General features: G+C 51.1%; 2 protein-coding genes across 6 annotated transcripts in view; one reads left to right on the forward strand and one right to left on the reverse strand.

The window, feature by feature from the left end:
- Positions 1-13,769, reverse strand: part of RBM6 (RNA binding motif protein 6) — a 59,551-nt gene extending 45,782 nt beyond the window's left edge. The window contains exons 1-8 of one of the 5 annotated variants that reach the window (XM_080625929.1): positions 13,641-13,686; positions 10,322-10,476; positions 10,097-10,189; positions 9,262-9,374; positions 8,602-8,710; positions 5,209-6,547; positions 4,562-4,651; positions 3,508-3,577 (exon numbers count right to left, since the gene is read on the reverse strand). In XM_080625929.1, coding sequence (XP_080482055.1) covers positions 3,508-3,577; positions 4,562-4,651; positions 5,209-6,547; positions 8,602-8,645 — 1,543 coding nt within the window. In that variant the 5' untranslated portion in view covers positions 8,646-8,710; positions 9,262-9,374; positions 10,097-10,189; positions 10,322-10,476; positions 13,641-13,686. Of the gene's footprint in view, positions 1-3,507; positions 3,578-4,561; positions 4,652-5,208; positions 6,548-8,601; positions 8,711-9,261; positions 9,375-10,096; positions 10,206-10,321; positions 10,477-13,571 lie in introns of all 5 variants that reach the window. The other 4 variants (XM_080625930.1, XM_080625931.1, XM_080625932.1 and 1 more) reach the window with 4 other exon arrangements.
- A 113-nt stretch (positions 13,770-13,882) lies between these two features.
- MON1A (MON1 homolog A, secretory trafficking associated) lies at positions 13,883-18,879 on the forward strand. Its single transcript, XM_080625646.1, has 6 exons — positions 13,883-14,161; positions 15,056-15,197; positions 15,468-15,935; positions 16,135-16,900; positions 16,991-17,138; positions 17,582-18,879. The coding sequence occupies exons 2-6, from the start codon at positions 15,071-15,073 to the stop codon at positions 17,720-17,722; spliced, it is 1,650 nt and encodes a 549-aa protein (XP_080481772.1). The 5' UTR covers positions 13,883-14,161; positions 15,056-15,070; the 3' UTR covers positions 17,723-18,879.
- The last annotated feature ends 1,462 nt before the right edge of the window (positions 18,880-20,341 follow it).

Genomic DNA, 20,341 nt, shown 5'->3' on the forward strand with positions numbered 1-20,341 from the left:
CAGCCCTTTAAGACAAAGATAGCTCCATGTGACCTCTTCTCCAGGGCATACGTGTGTGTTCAGCCAAAGAGTTCTGTGTGTATCAGATACTCAAGATGATATCTCAGACTTTGCTTATGTTTGGCATTAGTCAGGAAAGCAGAAATACAGCTTGATGAGAATCAGGCAGGAGATAAGCTTAAAATATGATCAAAATCAAACCCAGGACAAGGCGTGTTCATGTTAGATTCCTCGAAGGTCAAAAGGTATAGGTTTCAAGTTCCAGGCAGTCAGCACCAACACAGGCAGCAACAGGAGAATGACAGACACCATGCCACAAGTAGCCTGGTGCTGTTACGCACTGTACTAACAGCTCCACAGATTGAGGCCCACACTGTAAACCCACATGAAAGCCTTGACACCAGTGAGCAGAGGTAAGTACCTTCAGATGGGATAGGGGGAGCTCACAAGCCATTACTGACAACCCCTTCTGAGAGCTTCTGCTAAGTCAATCCCGATAGCATCTACAGAAGCAGCAGTAGATCCCAGGTGCTGCCTCTGCATGAGGTAGCAAGAGGCACCAGGAGGTATCACATACTAAACCAGTTGATGGTCTTTGAGAAGACTCCACTATCACCTCAGGGTTTATTCTTTGTAATGATTAATTGAACAGACATGACCAAACAGACTTGAAAAGGCAAGCTGACAGATAAGCCAACAATCTACTACAGTTATTCCTGCCAAGGCTTACACATAACGTTGAAAGCAGCCCTCTTCCCCCACAAATGGATTTGATACTTTCAGTCTGAACATACAGGCACCAATTCAAAAATCTATCTGATTGAAATTACAAGTTAACGTTGTGTAGGGTAATACTATAAAGTCTGACTTGGGTTTTGTCATTGTCTCTAAATATCTGCCTTTTTGATGTAAATAGAATTATTATGCCACTTCTTGGGGTCTCTCACTACCTTGATTAAAATCTAACCACCATTTCAGTCTGCGGGCTTCAGTGGCAAAATAATCTAAAGAATAAACAGCTTGAATGTGTACCAAAATCATACCAGGTATATTAAGAACAGTGTTCCATGCTCAGCACAATCTTCAGTGAAAATATGCTTCCCTTAGCACATACACAGTACATAAAAAGAAAGGGCTTTATAAAGAACTCGAGCTGTGTTTTCCAAGAAAAAAAAAAAATCAACCACATATTTTCCCCCAAAACAGAAAGAGTCTCATGAAGATTATACAGTGGAATCATCATCCTGAAGCTGCTGAGATACGCTTTATGATCAGCATTATCTTTTTGTGAAGCTGATCCGAACCTCACTTATTCCAAGTTAATTGCATGTTGTTTGTTATGGCTGTTATTGTTCTCCACCAGCTGCAGGCATTCTTCTCTCAAACACACTCCACATGCATACTCATGATTAATGTTATTTTTAACCTTTCTGGACAGCACTCGAAACTATACAACCCACTCAGGCTCAGCACGTGCTCCTCTGGGCCAGCCTGCCGCCATCCCATTGAGCCGATAGAGCAACGCAGCCAGTGGGCCCAGGTGTATCCAGGAGACATTAATAATCCAGCAAATTTGCTTCTGATTCTTATGAATATTTACATACACACCTAAAAGCATTGTTTCACTCATGACTGGCCTCTAGTTTCAAACAGCCTTGGCCTTTCACAAGTTAATATGACTTCAATTTCACATACTTCTCTATAGGATGACCTCAAGTGAAAAGCTGGATTAAATTTACTCCAGCTTCTAGTAAACCCAATGTCAAGAACAAGTTTTCAGAATTCAGGAAGCTATTACTGTCCTAGACGTATCCATCTTGCGTAAGAAGATCAGAAAGCTGTTTAAATTAGCAGCTGCATTTGCAGCCTCAGGACATACTGCACAACAAAGTCTATGGAGCATCCACGTAACCTAGAATAATGCTCCACTGCTTAAATTACTGATGTTGACAGGACCAGGTTAAACAACAGCTTTAAATAGCTCATAAAATATGAGCTAATTTTAACTTCATTCTTTCCCTTTCCACAATTGCCAGAGAAAAAGAAAAAACCAAACACCTTTGCAGCTGAGGAGACAGACTTAAAGAGAATGCACCTTTTAGGGAGAGGGCAAAAAACTGCAACCCTCATATTAAAAGCGACCACCAGTAGATACTAGGGCTTCTGCACAAAACTTCAAACACTGCGTCTCATCCTTTGAAATGGGGAATGGGAAGGAGGAGACAACAGTTCTCTAATGAGGGCAAGAAGTCCTAATAACATCTATGAGAAGAGACTTACTAAGATATTTCCAGTTCAAGTTGATTTATTACTGAAAAGTGATGTGTTTCAGAAAAGAAACAGCTAACAAATCACATCAGCACAGGCAAAAAAATAAGGATGTTGCAATTATTGGGTTGCAGCAAGTGTTGTGCGAGTGACGACAGCCATGCTCTACTATACTTAGGAAAGGGGAAAGGAAGTAAGAAAGACTGAGTGTGCCCGCTTGTTGGGCCCGACCAGATTACGTGACACAGGAGTATTCTTTAGTTCAAAGGTTCACGAGAAGGTTGTGAAATCTCCTTTGACAGCTTCCAGAAACAAAAATACCCTTGAGAAATACCCACTGACCCAGTTTTGCTCCTCAGCTACTAAACATACAGGAAGCCTTTATACAATGTATTGACACCAAGAATTCCAGCTTTTTCATGCACAACCCATGCTGGTAATAAGAAAACACTGGTGCAGGTAGAAGCCTCTGCTTTTATAAGTTTAAGAAATAAAAAGTACTGTTTACCAGGTATTTCCTACCAGTATTATCCAAACCAATCCCCAGGACTCACCCTGCATTTCCTACCATCGCACATCTCTGTTCCAGTACAACTTTCTCACAAAGCAGCCTTGTAAAATATTTCTTTCTTCAGAATCCTATACGTACTGATCAGAAGTACAGCAAAACTTTATTCTTTGAATGAGGAAGAGCATCCAGACCCAGTATTTGGATATTTGCTTATAAAACTTACTTTTTCCTTTTTTTAACCTGTCTTCATGTCTAAGAAGGGTAACAGTTCATGTTACTGAAGGAGAAATGTTAGGATGTATCAGTTTTCCTGAGGACATTACTTGTGCAGGACATGTTCCACAGTAAGACCATCTCAGAAACAAGGTGTAGAACAATCTGAAAGGATTTAGTAATAATTGCTTTTAAATCTATTGAGGAATTAGCCTGCTGTTCCATGTCAGTATTGGCTTTACTCTTGACGACTATTAGAACAGCCTTACTGTTTTCTTGCTGCTCTTACATCTCTCTAGAGGCACCAGGACATACACCTTATCTCTGAAATAGCAGTGAGCACAGCCATCGGTTTTTAAGACAAGAGGACAAACTACAGAACTCAGTGAGCATTTTCTGTCAAAAATTCCTGCAATTATGGCACCAAAGACTTAATCAAACTGCCTAAGTGAGTGTCAGTGTGAAAAATGCCTTTTGTAAACTTGAAACTAAAAGCATTAGAAAAGTATTCTCACCTGAACTGTAATCTTTCAGTCGCAAGTCCTTCACAGGTGTCCCATCAGGTCCTCGGAAAGCATTGAGGATCTACAGGAAAACCAAGACCCACTTCAGTCTCCAAACTCAAATCTCAGAAAGTGAAGCACCTGGTAATGCACACTTCTGTCTCCCCAAGACTCCTTTTGTTTCTCAGTTAACTCTGTTACAAATTGAGACATTTTCCTGATTAGGTTCCAGCAGTACCCAAGAACCATTCTTTGAGTTTGGGAAGTATTTTGATGTTTTGTTTAAATAAGTAGGCACCATTTACACCACAATTCAACTGTGCAAAGGTTTATTATGCTGCTTTCAGCCAGACAGCTCACCTCTGATGCTTATTTAAGGTCAGAGATATCTTGCTGCCTTTCAGAAAATCAAGTGATATGGAGTAACTTTTCTTAGTCTTATCATCCTCTGATGGCCAAAGTTTCTGCCATGAGTTCTCCAGTATCAAGCCTCTGACCACCACATCTAACCCTAGCAAAAACTGTTGCATGTCGGGATTCTCATATCTGGAACTGACACCAAAAAACCCCAACCTAATTCACAGTGGAGGCTTTTGGAAAGGGAGCTTCTTTCACCTGGTAGCCTAGATTATTTTTTGCCTTTTTACTAAAATCAGCAGTAGCAGCAGACATCTTTTCCATCTTTATAAGATCTCATTTAAGCAATTTCAAGTAACTAAGAATAAACAAGTTCACTTAAACACTACATGTCTTCTGAGCCCAAAATATAACAACAAAATAATAATATTTGGTATATAAAGCAATGATGAAAGTAAGGCATGTTAAAGAGTCTGGAGTTCAGGCTTTTAGCCACCAACACCCCACACATGACTGCAGAAAAATTCATCACTTACAGACTCCCCAAACCCCAGAATAACAAGGTAAAAGATAACACTGCAATGACTTCTAAATCTGGATTTTTTTCCTGAGGAAAATGACAGACCATCTGTACTACATTAACCAGGCTTAAAATGGTACTTTTAAAAACCCTTGAGAGAAGTTTTTGGATGAAAAACATTCCACTTACATCATCCTTTGTGGCAGTTTCAGGCACTCCTCCTAGCCGAATGAGCTTGCTTGGCTTCACATATTTGGGACAGGTCCGGTAATCTTGGTCCTTGAGTTCACAAAATCAAGATGTTTTTTTACAAGTGAGAGATGGTAGCACACAATTCAAACTCAACAGTAATTATTAATTCAGTAGTTACCATCACCTTCAGATTTCAAAGTTAACTCTGAAGGGAAACCAAGCTTGCATGAGAACAGCTGTACTGCTCTACACAGGTCCACTCAGGCAAGTAGCTTCTCTCTGGTAGTGCTCATAAGCAATGTCCAGGAGAAAACAACAAAATAAGCTTTTCTATATATTATTTTCCCCCAACTCCCTCCTTCCCTCTGGTCATTTTCAAGTTGGGGACTTTCTGAACTAAATCTGTTTCCATGTATTTAACAATTCCCAATTGCTAAATTGCATTTCTCTTGAGAAGAAAGTATTTGTGAGACAGAAAAGGTGCTCATTAAAACAACCTGGAGCATAAGGATGATCTCAGAGAAAGAAGGTAAATTAGGATAGAACTGAAGTGATGGGATATGAACAGAAGACTCCTTCAAAGCTCTTTCCATTCTTTGGCCAACACACATTTAACAGAAACATCAACCAACAAAACCACCTACCTGAAGGCTCTTATAGGGCCTAGAATCTTTGCTGGGTTTTCCTTCTGAAAAGGACTTGCCATGCTCATAATCAAACATCTGATGCCCTGGCAGACGGTGATCCACATCGCGATACTCAATGTTTCGGTAGTCAGTGTCTTGCCTTCCAAGGAAATCCAAGCCACCTTCACCCTTTAACCCAAGATCAGAATCGGATCTTTGCTGCTCCCCCCCAGAAAGCTGCTGCTGTTGCTCCTTGTTAGAAAAGGTCTGAGGTTGCTCCTCTTGTTCCTGAAGAGTAGGAAGAGGTCCACGGCTATTTTGGAAATTGTGTGAAGTGTCGTCTTCAAGACTCAGTCCATGGGATTCCTCTTTTCTGGCTGGTGCTTCTGAATGTTGAAATTCTCCTTTTTGGCTACCAAAGGGAGCTCTATCTAGACCAAGTGCAGACTCCTCTCTCTTGCTGGTGCTTAAACCAGAGCCCTCTCTTTCTGCTAAAGGTACAGTAGATTGGTTGCGCCTAAAATCTACAAGGCTTTGATCCACAGGAGGCATTTCCCTATCTGAAAAGTCCATAGGAGGAGCCACATCTCTGCTCCTAAAATCCTGATCAGATCGGGACCTGTGCCTATTTCTGAAGTCTGATGATGGTGCATTTCTGTTTCTGAAGTCCAAATCAGAAGTGCCCACACCCCTGAAGTCCCAATCAGGTACATCCCTATTTCTGAAGTCGGAATAGGAATGCTCTCTGCCCCTGTAGTCTAACTCAGACATATCTCTCGCCCTGAAGTCTGAATGAGATCCATCTCGACCTCTGAAGTCTAGATCAAAAGACCCCCTTCCCCTGAAGTCTGATGGAGGTTCATCTCTGCCCCTGTAATCTATATTATGTGCTTCCCTATCCCTATTGTTCATACGGAATGTCTCCCTATTCCTGTAGTCCACTGAAGGAACATCCCCACTTCTGAAGTCCATAGGTGGCCCTTCTCTGTCCCTGAAGTTTCCAGAGTACATATCCCTGCCCCTGTACTCAGAAGAGTGTGGCTCCCTACCTCTGAAATCCATCTGAGACTCATCTCTGCCCTGGAAGTCAGATGGTGGAAAATCTCTGCCCCTGAAATCATGGTGCCCCTCCCCACCTCTGAAGTCACTACGTGGTCCATCTCTAGCTCCAAAGCTGAAAGAAGGTTCCTCTCTGTTGGCAAACTGAGGATTGAGGAGGCCTGTGAGTGCCTGGATATCAAAAGGAAGTGATTCTCTGCCAGAGAAGTTGCCAGAGTGTCTTTCTTGAGCAAGGCTATCAAGGGAAGGAGGATATTCCCTGTTCCACCCGGGAGCAAACCTTTCTTCTTGGCTCCCACTGTAGAAATAAAGACAGTATTATTCATAACGTGCTTAGAGTCTGAAATCTACACAGCAGCACATTCTTCTCTAAACTTTTTATAGAGTTGTGTAACAGTCTAAGATCCGCAGAAGATATTGATGTTTGGCAGTTAAAGATGAGGCAGCATACGACAGATGTGAGAAAGTAAACTTGGGTGCTCCCATTTCAGCACAATTTCCAGAAGCACTCAACAGGGAATACCTGCAATATTAATGGGTTAATGATGGCAGCAATCCACATAGTCCTGCACTGCACACAGCTGGGCAGCTGTTCAAGATTCCAACAGCTGGTCTGTTTGCTCATTAGCATCACCAGCACACGCCTGTGAGGAACCACTTGAGCTTAAGTTCTCCAGGCAATATTACAAACAGCTAACTTAACACGTCATCCTGAGGCACATAAAAGCAGAGGTTACCAAACATGCTCCATTAACATACTACAGAGACTCATTTCTGTTTCCTTGTGCTGGAGTCTAAACTGGCACAACGCTGAAAACTACCAGTTCAGATTCTGAGGATGTCCCACAGGAATATGCCAACAATCAGTGTTCAAGATGATCCCATACTTGTGCCTCCAGACTGGCTGTCTTACACCAAGTTTACAGCACTATAGCGGTGGGCTTTCCTGAGCTTTATCTCCTTTATCTGTTATAAAACCACTCAGGAAAAGTTCTCCTCCTAAAAGAGTTTTTCAAAACCCAGAGAGGTTTTGGGGTGAGGGGAGGTTTGAGATGGAGCTATCATCTCATTTTAATTGCAAGTGAGGATTCAATACTTCTTTTTTTTTTTTTTTTAATAGAATAACAAAATATCAACACATTTCAAAATAACACCAAATGCTACCCAAAGTAGTGGACATTTTCTTAGCAACTACAGCAAGTCATGCTGTTCTTTGAGTTTCACAACAGAATCACTCACCAACAGAATGCAAGATGACATTTACACAGTTAAACCACATACAGATCCCCTAAGCTACATACCCCTGTTTCACTACCTTGAAGAACAGTAATTAAAACTTAGTACGAGATTAGAGTTCCCCACCCAATATCATAAGCAATTATGCCAATGAAATCCACTTAATCAGCAGAACTGTTACCATCACAGAATACAATCACTCCCTCATCAATACCATTAAGACAGGTGCTGGAGGATACTCATTTTCATAGCTCAGATCTCATCAGCTTTCTCAAAACATTACAGTCGGACAATTATTTGAAGTATCTTATTTCAGAAACCTAAGGTATGCCACGAGGAAGTACCTTTATCACGCTGATATTCAAGTAACTGAGGTGGACACATAAGCAAAGGATGACAGCATTATGCACAACAGAGGAAAATCCAAGCTTTTGATGCCTCCATTTTCATTTTTATAGCCAGAGCCCTCTGGCAAGCACAGGGCCAACTAATAACCAGAGGAATATAAACTAAGAAAAATATCATGCTGTGCAGGTCAGCTGCATAGGAATCTTTAAGGCAGTTCGAGTGGCATTCAAAACTGCCTTATGCAGGAGTATTGCCAAGAACATGGGGATATATGATCTACTTAACCTCATGAAGAGAAATAAACTCTCAAAGTTTTCATAAGACGCTGTGTGCAATGGAAGTGCCAGAATTTCTGAAGTTAAGGCATACGCCATGGTTGAAGAGAATCAACATCACACTATTAGGCTCTTCTCTTCTGTGTCTTAACAGTGCATAGCACCAAAACCCACATGGCATATCATCCCCTTAGGTTACAATCGCTAAACTAAGCATCGCTAGAAAAGGTGGTGTGGAGAAGGAACAGAAATACTAAAAGCAGCTGTTGTTAAAAACAATAATAAATGACAAATCTTCAGAAATACAGAAAGTTACATTGTCACTTAACTTGCCTGTTCTTTGGCAATCACACCTAGCTCAACACAGACCTCAGGAGTTCTACCAAAATAGCCTGTGTACAGAAGGTTGCACAGAAATGCTAACACACAAAGTTCCTATGGCTTATTGTACCATAGAATGTTGCTGAAACAAACTGTACATTCAAGTGCTTACCGAAAAGAGCCCATTCTGTTGCCTTGTCGATGGTCTCCCCACATTTTGGTCTTGTCTGGTGGTTTCCAGAAATGATTAATTCACTCTAAGAACACCAAGACAGCACAACCTGTTGAATAAATAGCATGACAATAAGCCACAAAGCAAAGAACACATAACGTGTAAAAACCCACTGCTGCTTAGGAGGAGGGTGTGTCAGGATTCTGATCAGGATCCACAAGTATACAAGACCACATCCAGGCACGAATGAATTTAATTGTTGCTTTTCTCCATGTTCAAATTTGCAAGTGTCAAACGACTTCTGAAATCAAGCTGTCAATATGGGTGGGCAAACAATGTGATATCTGCTTTGATTAACATAAAGCTTTCCAACATGCTGTGCTGTCTGACACTATTTGGAGCACAGCTAGACGTGAGAAAGCCACAATCATCACCAAGACCGCTGCCGAACAACAGTCTGCAATTAATGTTTAATCCAAATTGGGGTTTTTTTGCCAAAAGCTCCCTGTTGTTCAAGGAAACGATCACTACTATTGGTCTACTATAGTTACTCTGCCCTCAAAAGCATGTAGATAACAGAGTAGACTTTGCCAATAATCATTACAGGCACTGTTCTCCAACGCTGCCCTCATCAAGCTGAGTGACGCAAATAACACTTGCCTCATCAGAGATCTAAAATTTCATCCACTTCCTCCCACCAGCAGAGAAGGTGAGGATTTCCTGGTGACTGTCAAAGCCAGGCCTTGAAATGGGAAATATTTCCATCCTTCTCCCTGAAACAAAGGTTGTAGCATAGAGCAAAATGAGGCAGCTAGCAACCTGACAGTCTCAAATCTGTTCTGGCTAATTCAATTGCAGCAGTGTGGGAGGGCTCCCGTGCCACAAGACCAAGGTTAGGAGACCTGGGGCTCTCATGCTCCTGCAAAACAGCTCAAAAGCAGGATTAAACTGACCACAGTGGTTACGTGGAACAAAAGACAGTGCAGACAGTCACTGCCAGGCCTGGCTAGAGCAGCTAATGTTAAAGAAAGGCAGAGCCTGTTTCTTCTAACTTCCAAAGGTCAGCACTGCCAAATAGGTGGCAGGTTGATAGAGCGGCTTGTGACAGACCTCAAACCAGGGAGCAATTCCAGCTGCTGTAGCTGGCAGTCACCTGTGCCAGGGAGATGAAGGGAGCTAGCTGCCTGTCAAAAGGGAGCTCCTGTTCCTGCCAGGGTCCATCACCAGCCAGGGAACACTCACATAGGAGCTGGGGAGTACACAACAGTGTGCAGGCTGATGAAGGCAACCTGTACAACTATCACTGAACCACCTGCCCCATTTCTAAAGAAACAGGATGATTCAGTTGGCCACTTGAGCCCGAGAGCACTGATCTTCTCACATTTTACATGGCTCTCGATGCAACAAGCAACCCCCTGATCCAAAGGACTTCCTCTATTAGCTCCATCTTATTTACTTTGCCGGAGGTGAATCTAAAAGAACTGAGACTGCACACCTCACAGACAGCAGGTAAACAGAGATGGTTGCGGCAGTCATCATTATGGTTGGCTGGCATCAGCTGGTCCTTCTATTTATGAACTTTTGCAGCCTGCGAACACAGAATCCTAGAATTGCATAAAGGTTTGGCTTGGAAGGGGCCTTAAAGCTGATCCAGTTCCAATCCTCTGCCAGAGGCAGGGACACCTTCCACTAGAGTAGGCTGTTCCAAGCCCCATCCAACCTGGCCTTGAACACTGCCAGGGATGGGGCAGCCACAGCTTCTCCGGGCAACCCACGCCAGTGCCTCACCACCCTCATCTGTAGACCTGGTGTTTCTTTTTCTTCCTTTTTGGATTTCCTCCCGCAGTTCTCATTAAGTCAACAAGCTTACCAATGCTAAAAAGAAAACAAACAGACAAACAAAAATCAAAACACAACAAACCTTTACCAGCTGGGAACTGTTTGGACATAACATCTGAATTATCAAACAAGTTAAAAAAAACACCATAGGGTTGACACTGGGCTTGGCACAGTGTGCTGAGCCATGCAGCAACATCCATGAGTATGAGGTCATGGTTCAGTAACACAGGCAGCAACACTGGCTCCAAGTCCCCTGCTCGGCCTGATACAATGTGCTCTCTCCACTCTGCCCTTGGCAAGGCACAACATGTTAGCCGTGCCAGCCTGTGCTTTTCTAGGTCTGCACCATGGGTGACCCTCCAAAAGACAGTTATATTTAACCCAGGTCATTGCAGCGATACAGTTTACTACACAGCCCCACAAAACAAAGTGACAGCACACTGCAGGACAGGGACAGGAACTTCTTAGGCTGGCTTCCACCAATGCCAAGATCTTCTGAAGGTACACCCTGGTACAGCTGCCCCAAAGATGCATGCTGAGGAGAAGCCATCAGGAGTCATCCTTCTGCTGCAGGCAGGTAACTGCCAGCTCAGCTCCCACCTCCCTGCTGGAAGACAGAAGCTAGAAGACTGGTCAGTGTGAACAAGGCTGTTTGCCAGAGACACCAACAGAGCCCGGGGCTGGGAGCAGGCCAACATCAAAACACAGCAAAAATCCACCCTCAAGTCCTAGGAACTGTCCATCAATTAGCTTTGCCATAATTCAGTTACAAACATGCATCTGAAGGAGACACTAACAAACGATGTTTCAGAATGACACAGTAACACAGCCACAGAACACATAACATGGTCCAATTACTCACAGAGCGCAGATTTAGAGTTCAAGGCAATAATTAGCTCTTACAATTAGACTGGATATTCAGGAGGATAGATATGTATCCTGAATACTGTATTTCCTTCCTCCTAACCCAGCTGGCTCTACTTCCTGGTGGCAAAGCCTCAGCTCTAGTGAAGATACAGAAGGTGCATCTCAAAGGAGGGGAAGTTCTTTCATGGTCTAAGTTCCTCCAAGGACCACTGGTCCCACAGTCCTCCTAGTTGACGCTGATGGAGCGACAGATGCTCCCTGGTGATTACCCCCAAAAGAACTTCCTCAGGACCATGCCCCTGCCCTCCCCAGGATCCCCCAGTACCTGGGGGTATTCCTGATTCCACTTTCCAAACCACACATGCCAGTCCTGACAGCAGATTCCTTTGGATCTCTTATTCCAACTCATGACATACTATGGTAAAATAATGGCACTGTACATCAGAATTATGCAACTGAACCAGGCTAAGAAGCTGACCTTCTTAAGGAATAACTAAAGGTCTGAGGCAAGGGGCAGAGTGAAGAATGCCAGCACAGTCCTCGGGCATCTCCTCACCAACTTACACTCAACTTCACACCTTGTTTCCCAAATCTGGAGGAAGAGAGGAGAAATGAGTGACAGATTAGGTGAGGTGACATTTCAGAGATGCTATTTTCAGAAAAATACCCTGATATTCACAACTTCTCTCCAAACAGATATTGCCAAAGCTGCCAGACTGGGTATTTATAGAGCATGAGGAAATCAAACACGTAACTCCACACAGGACTATGCTCAAAGAGCAGAGGAAGCAACTTGCTGCAGAACCTTCTGCACCAAGTAAAGTTTTTGTAAGCCTGAAGAAAGGAAAACGCCTCTGTGAAAATCAAGTACTACAGAAGGTACAAAAGAAAACCTTTTCCCAAGCTATAGAAACTGCAAGTAGCCAAGAAAGCCTGTGATTGTCAATGTTAAAATTGAAGATGTCTAATCCAGAAATATCAATACCATGCCACTGAAATTTGAAAGCAAAGGGAGAACCATTTTGGCTCTCCCAGGTGTCAGGGTGGAGGTTTTCACTTACAAAGGGGGATGTGTGTCCTTTTCAGCTGCATGATGCTTTTTAAAACTTGTATTAGGAACAATCAGGTGTATTTCTAGCACATATACCCCCCATTATTATCCTGACTTTGCCTGTCCCAAAGAACTTCTAAAGTGCATTCCCAGCTAGAGATTGTTGGGAGAGACTTTCACACCACCAGCACCCTGCTGGAGTAGGAAAGTGGATTCCACCTTCAGCAGTATTTCCTAAGCTAATACCACACACCAGCAATGACACCAAACTCTCATGGTGCCAATTGTTCTGAAAAACAAAACACGGGACGTTATTGTTATTACTCCCTTAGCTCTATAGACCCCTGAGCACCACCCAGCCTTCACCAGCCTCCAGCACAAGCCAGGCCTCAGCCTGCTCCACCTAAGCCTTTATTTACAGTTCGAAATCCCATTTAGCCCATCACAAGGAGTTACCATCAGCCAACACACTCTGCGCAACAGCCCCATCATCTTTCCCTGCACCCCAGCATGAATCCAGCCCACTTTTTGTCCACCCCTTCCAAAACCACAAGTGTTCTGAGACACTTTTCATGGAAGCACATGCAATGTGGCATGACCAGGTATTGATCAGGGCCTCAGGATAACCCAGAAACACCACAATCACTGATGCTGGCACAGGCAGAAGGCCCCAACACTCAGCACGGCTGCGCAGGACACTCCACAGTAGTCCTGCACCGGGGTCTGAGCCCCCCAAGCCCAAGTCCCACAGCCCACTGAGGTATGGGACTCCAAAGAGGACACGAAGCCTGACGCCACAGCAGGGCATAGCGCAGGGACGTGCTTCCTCACAGCTCGCAGCTAAGGCAACCCCATCCGTGGGCTATCCCCCATCACAAGTGACCCCAAAAGAGACACCCCCCATCCTGATAGTCCCACAGGAGGAACGCCCTGCTCCACCGACCCAGCGGCCCTGGGAAGGGCCTCTCCACACACGCTGCTCTATCCCAGGCAGCCCCACGGGCACACACGTCCCCATCCCGGGAGGCCCTCAGGACACACCTCCTTTACCTCAGGGAACACCCCTCCCCGCGTCCCTGCGCGGGATGCCCAGAGGGCGGCTCTGCCCAGCCCCTGCATCCCAGGAGACCCCCGTGAGCCGCGCCCGCCCCGTCACCCGGGCGGCCCCACGCCAGAGCCCGCACCCGCAAGCCTCTCCCCGCACAAAACCCACGAGCAGCACCCGGTGCCTGCTCCTTCGGCGGGGCCACGGCCAGGACAGCGGGATAAGGCCGCCCCTCACCTCCTCCTGCTCAGCCACCGCCTCTCCCGCCGCACCAGGCCCAGCGCCACCACAGCGAGGAACCGGAAGTTCCGCTGACCTCACCCCCGCCGGCGGCAGCGCACTGCACACTGGGAAATGTAGTCCTGCTCCGCCACAGCCGCGCTACCGGTCCCGCCATGCTGCGCGCCGGAGGACTACATCTCCCAGCGTGCTTCGCACGGAGCGGGAGCCTTGCCGGGAGTTGGAGGCGCGGAGGCACGGGGCGGTGGCGGCGAGCCGTGAGGTCTGCCTACAGCTCCCATGGCTCCGCGGGGACGGCGCCCGGCCTCGGGGCGGTGAGGCCGGGCCGCGGGGGGCGGTTCCCCCCGGGGCGGGGCGCCGCGATGCCGGGGGCGCCGGGGAGACTGGGCACAGGGGCAGGGCGGGAGCTGGCCGCCCGGCGCCGGTGTCGTGCTCCCCGCCCCGCCTAGGCCGTGCCGGGGGCTGCCGGACGGCCCCCACCGCAGCTGCGCCCCGCGCCGGCGGGAGGAACCGCGAAGGTCGGTCCCTGCGCGTTGTCCTCCGGGGCTGCGGGGAGTCCCTGGCGAGGCGCTGCCCTGCGGCGCATCAGCGGTCCGGGAGCGGTGACCCTCCCCCGGCCTGGGCCGCTGGGTTGCGGGGAAGGACAGCAGGCTGGCGGGAAGGGAAGGGCCAGGCGAGGACCGGGCCCTTATCCGCGGCTGTTGGGTTGTCACTGGCTTTCGAGGTCAGGGCCCGGCTCCTCCCGGCGCGGAGTTACCGGCTGGGCAGGAGGTGTGGCAGAGGTCGGTGTCCAGGGTCCGGCAGCCGGCTTCGGAGGTGCAGGGTCCCTGGCTGCCAACTGTTGCGCTCGCTTGTGCCCGTGCGTGCACTCCTGGGCTCGATCCCCCGGGCGGGGGATACGGCCTGGCGCTGCTCCAGGGGTGAGCACCGGGCACGGGGACCTCCTTGCTCCCAGGGGGTTACGCTGCTCGAGCTGCCCTGGCCTCAGGAGGATTGTCACCATCCTGCTCTCAGCCACCTAAGCCAGGCCGGGAAGGGCCATAAAACACACCCTTTGCAAACATGAAGCCTTTGGGTTTGTTGTGTGCAAGACCAGCCCTGTCCAGGGCCAGCTCCCTTTCCCCTGGCTGCTAGGACACTGAGCTGCCTTCCCGGCGCTCAGGGGAAATCAGGGCAAAGCCTGGATGAAAGGTGCCGGGCTGGGAGACTGGAAGGAGCTGGGGCCACGGGGGGGAGGAAATCCTGCTGGATTAGAGCAGCTTTCCTGATGTCTCACCAGGGCTCAGTGCTGCCTGCTGAGCCAGCAGGATTGGGCCGAGGATGCTGGCATGGCCCCGATTGAGAACAGAGCCGTTTCAGGACCTGCTTTGTAGGTGATGGAACAGAGAAGTGATACCGTGTGTCATGTGCAGGTCCTGCCCCGAGGAATGGCTGCGGATGTCCACAAGAAGAAAGGCTGGGAAGTGCCCAACGGGTCCCTGACACCAGGAGATGGGCAGCACACGGAGCGGTCCGAGAGCCCCACACCGGGGCTGGCACAGGGGACGGAGCCAGGTACGGGCAGAGCTTGCTGTGGGGGCAGGCAAGGGGAAAAAACAAAGCAGCTCCTTGTCACGTGAGCTTGTCCCTGCACAGCCCCACAGGCAGGGAAAGATGGGCCCACTGGTGACCCCACCAGCAGGACTCACACTCCTGGGTGCTGTGGGATGGGGAAAGGAGGGCAGGTTCTTCCCTGCAAGCCCCTGTCCCTTTTGCACCCTCTGTCCACCTGCTGCCTCAGCGTGGGGACAGGCGGACGGACACTGCACAGCCCGTTGTTCCCAGGGGCGGGCCAGGAGGGAGCCATGTTCGTGCACACCCGCTCCTATGAGGACCTGACGAGTCCCGAGGACGGGGCAGCTGCAGCGCGGAGCCCGGAGGAGAGGCGTGGGGAGCCGGGCGAGCCGACCACCATGGAGCAGATCAGCAAGGACTTCAGTGAGCTGAGCACACAGCTCACGGGCATGGCCCTCGACCTGGAGGAGGAGATGAGGCAGAGCAAGGAGGGAAAGCTGGAGCCATCCCCACAGACCACCCGCCGTGACTCGGTGCTGTCAGGCAAGGAGGAGGAGGATGTGACCATGGATGCCTGGCGCATGCATCGGAAGCATGTCTTCGTGCTGAGTGAGGCGGGCAAGCCTGTGTACTCCCGCTACGGCTCTGAGGAGGCCCTGTCCAGCACCATGGGTGTCATGATGGCCCTAGTGTCCTTCCTGGAGGCTGAGAAAAATGCCATCCGATCCATCCATGCAGGTATCGCCTGGGGAGGAGGGGGAATGGGATGAGGGGTGTCACGGCCAGCTGTGTTGCTGCCACTCTGGGCCACATTAGGAGTCCCCAGGGACAGATTGGTTGCTGGGGGGAGAGGCTGCAGCCTGGCTCCCTCTTGCAGCCATGGGTAGTCAGGCTTACAGGCTTGTCCCCGGCCCTCCGGGGACTCCCTCCCAAGCAGATGGCTACAAGGTGGTGTTTGTGCGGAGGAGCCCGCTGGTGCTGGTGGCAGTGGCACGGACCCGGCAGTCAGAGCAGGAGATCGCCCATGAGCTGCTCTACATCTACTACCAGATCCTGAGCCTGCTCACTTGGACCCAGCTCAACCACATCTTCCAGCAGAAGCAGAACTATGACCTGCGCAGGCTCCTGGCTGGCTCCGAGCGCATCACTGACAACCTGCTGGACCTCATGGCCCATGACCCCAGCTTCCTCATGGGTGCCGTGCGCTGCCTGCCCCTGGCTGCCAGCGTGCGGGATGCTGTCAGCTCCAGCCTCCAGCAGGCCAAGGCCAAGAGCCTGGTCTTCTCCATTCTTCTTTCGGGGAACCAGCTAGTGTCTCTTGTGAGGAAGAAGGACCAGTTCCTCCACCCCATTGATCTCCATCTGCTCTTCAACCTCATCAGCTCTTCTTCCTCCTTCCGGGAGGGGGAAGCCTGGACTCCCATTTGCCTCCCAAAGTTCAATTCCAGCGGCTTTTTCCATGCCCACATTTCCTACCTGGAGCAGGAGATGGACCTGTGCCTCCTGCTGGTCTCCACTGACCGCGAGGACTTCTTCACTGTGTCTGACTGTAAGCGGCGCTTCCAGGAGCGGCTGCGGCGGCGAGGGGTGCACCACGCTCTGCAGGAGGCCCTGCGCACCCCCTTCTACAGCGTGGCCCAGGTGGGCATCCCCGACCTCCGGCACTTCATCTACAAGTCCAAGAGCTCTGGGCTCTTCACCAGGTGAGGCCCACAGGGAATGTGGGGCATGGGGCAAGCCTTCTGCACAAACCTCCTTCTCCAGGGGGCTAACGGGGTGCTGTGTTCCTGCAGCCCTGAGATTGAGGCACCCTACGTGCGGGAGGAGGAGAAGGAGAGGCTCTTAGGGCTCTACCAGTACCTCCACAGCCGGGCTCACAACTCTTCGCGCCCCCTGAAGAACATCTACTTCACGGGCCCCCGTGAGAACCTCCTGGCTTGGGTAAGGGCCATCTGCAGGGTTTGGGTGAGCCCGTATTCTCCTGTCCATCATGGTGGAATAAGGAGGTGGTGGCACAACACAGCACCACCTCTGTGGTCCCCAGGGTGGCCACCCAGTCCTTTTGGGGGTGAACCTGCCCTGATGCCCCCTGTGCCAAGGAGGGACAGGCAGGGGTCTCAGCAGCAACTGGTGAGCTCCGGCACCATTAGCTGTGCCGTGCACTGTCTTTAACTCCCCACTGCCATGGAGAAAACACACTCTGGGGTTTGGTCCTCCTACTTCCGACAAACCAGATGCCACTCATTAAGGGTACCCCATTGCCACCTCGTGTCCCTGCACTGGAGCCCCTGTGCCCAAGCCCCGCAGCCCATGGGGAAGGTGCAGTGCCAGCCCCAGGCAGAGCACAGACATGTTCCCAGCAAGTACCCTGTTTCTTTGCCCAGGTAACCAGCGCCTTTGAGCTCTACATATGCTATAGTCCCCTGGGGACCAAGGCCGGCGCCATCAGTGCTGTCAACAAGCTCATGAAGTGGATCCGCAAGGAGGAAGATCGACTTTTCATCCTCACACCTCAGACATACTGATGGGTATTGCCCAGGACATGGTACCAGCCAGGGGAGCCCCTGCTGTGCCGGGGAGCCCATCCCTGGGGAAGCCTGGGTCATGTGTCCAAGGGAGAGGGCATGGTGGGATGATGGAGCACGGGGAAACCCACCCATGGGACTGTCCAGCCTGGATGTTAGTAACAGGGTGCACAGCCAGGGGAAGGGGTGAGCAGAACTTTCATCTGTAGGCAGTGCCCCCAGCTGGGAGGGCTGCCCTTCCTCTGTGGCCCCCAGCTCCATCCTTTGTTGTGAGGGTCCTTGAGTGGGGCTACTGGTACCCAAGGTTGCTGGAGGGGAGTTGAGCCCCTGTGCTTGGCACCCTCCTTTCTCTGCCATCCAGTGGCTGTGTCAAGGATGAAGGTACCCAGAGTGCTGGCAGTGCTCAGGGGACCCCTGTGCTGCTCTGCCTGCAGATAGTGGCTGACACCACCCAGGCAGGGGACAGGGCTGGCCCAGGGTATTCACTGCTCTTCTCCCAGCCATAGGGGAGCCAGACCCCCCAAGTGCCAGGCAGCCCTGGAGCCCTGCCCTGACAGGTTTGACCCCTTAGTATATGTGTGAGCCCAGACCCTTCCCACCATGGCCATGGGAAGGATATCCCTGGGGACACTGGTCATTATGTACTGGTCAGCTGCTCCACTGGGACAGCAGGGTCCTGCCCACCTCCCCATGGAGACACAGAGCAGTCCCAGAGAGACTCAGGGTACCAGCGTGCCCATTGGGGTGCTTGTAGTGCTGGCTCCTGGGCAGCAGACCCTAAAGGGTGTCTCAGGTGCAGCCTCTTGGAGACCTGCAGGCTCTGGTGTCCCCCCAGCCCAAGGAGGGTCTTCCCCTTGGCATGGGGGCACCTGCCCCCCAAACCAGCCCCTCGAGCCAGCTATGCTGAGCTTGCTACATGGGGGCCACCTCCTCCTGGCTGTCCCCAGGCACTGGTGTGGGGCTGAGTGGCCCTGAGCACCAGCCACAGCGCGATCCCGTGTTTTGGAGCTGTTTGTTGAGCACTGGGACAAGTGTTCAAAAGAGGGACAGAGCCACCGGGGTGGCAGCCAGATGCAGAGGTAGCTGGGAAGGACCGGCAGGGCTAGCACAGGGCCTCTGCTCCTGTATTTATGCTCCTGCCAGAGTGTAATTGCTTGTCTTTGCTCATAAACATTATCTGGACCCTAAGTCTTGAAGTCTCATTCTTGTGTGATCACTTAGGGGAGTGTGGTGGTGGCGAACTGGCCAAGGTGGGTGGGGGAGTTTGGTCCAAGTTTGGGTCTGGTGTGATCCAGCCCTCAGGGATCCACTGGGGACCCGGAAATCTGCCAGGGGGCAGTGGAAGGCATCCGAGGTCGTGCTGGTGGGAGCAGCAAAACCCCTGGGATGTGCTGGCCAGGACCAGCTCATGTCGAAACCGAGCAGGAGACACGCAGCCAGAGGAAGGAGCTGTTGGGCAAGGCACGGGGCAACGTAACCGCCGGGCCTTGCACAACGGGTGGCAGCAGCCAGCCCGGGAGGGCTGGGGCTGGCCGGGTGATGAGGGCAGGTGAGCCTGGTTTCGGCGTGTTCAGCCGGGGCAGCGCCCTGCTTGGTGAAGGAGAAGTCCCTGCGCGCAGCCGGGCCCACAGCCCCAGGGGAACAGGGCACTTGAAGGCCAAATCCCTCTGGTGTATCAGGATGCAAAGCATCCGCCTTCAGCCCTAGGAACAGCAAGTCCCAGCAATGCTGGCACCTCCTGCCACCGCAGGCAGCCGTTGATGGCGGGGAGGAAAGGGACACAAACACAAGACAAAGAACGGACACAATAGAAATAAGCCCCAGGGCTCGCTGCGGATCTTGCCCCCTGGATGGCACCCAACACACTGAGCCTGCTGCCTCCCCCGAGGGCTGCCCCGACGGCCTGCAAACAAGTCGCAAGCGCGTTGCCAGCACGGGCAGCTTCCGGGAAGCACCAATTCCAGTGTCGAGAGCCCCAGCGGGCCTGGGGGCTGCTGCAAGGGGGCCCGGGCCCCTCACACACGCCGGGGTGCTGGCAGCTACCTCCCCAACACGGGGACCTTCCGACGGCCACCCTGTCGGCGTTGGGTCTCGGCGAGCACCCGAGGCATCGTGCCAGCACTGCACCCCAAGTCCTGATCAGGGTCCCGGCTCTCACCCGTGTTCCTCCGGGGCACCGCTCCCGAGCTTGCTCCCCGGGATGCACAGCGACCCTCCGGCACCTCGGGACCGTGTGCTCCCCAGGCTCCCGCAGTACTCCCGTCCCTGCGGGCTGTGTGTGCTGGGGCCGGCCCTCGGGCACTCCGCACCGCTCGGAGGCAGGGCCCGCCCCGTCCCGCCCCTGCTGCTCCGCCACAGCCCCGGCACGGCCCGGCCGGGCGCGGAACAGCCCGGCACGGCCCCGCCGCAGCGCCCAGGTGAACGCCCGCCGCCCTGCACTGCTCAGCACCAGGCACCGGGCACCGGCCGGGACGGGGCAGACCCCGGGAGGAGCGGGCGGAGGCAGCCGGACCCGGCGGGGATCCCGGACGAGGACCCGGTCCCGGCCCCGGTAAGCTGTAGCTGGGGGGGAAGGGGAGGCAAGAAACCGGCCCCGGGGTTACGTCGGGGTCCGTGTCC

The sequence above is a fragment of the Psittacula echo genome (genome assembly GCF_963264785.1).
Source record: "Psittacula echo genome assembly, chromosome: 9".
Lineage (NCBI taxonomy): Eukaryota > Metazoa > Chordata > Aves > Psittaciformes > Psittacidae > Psittacula > Psittacula echo.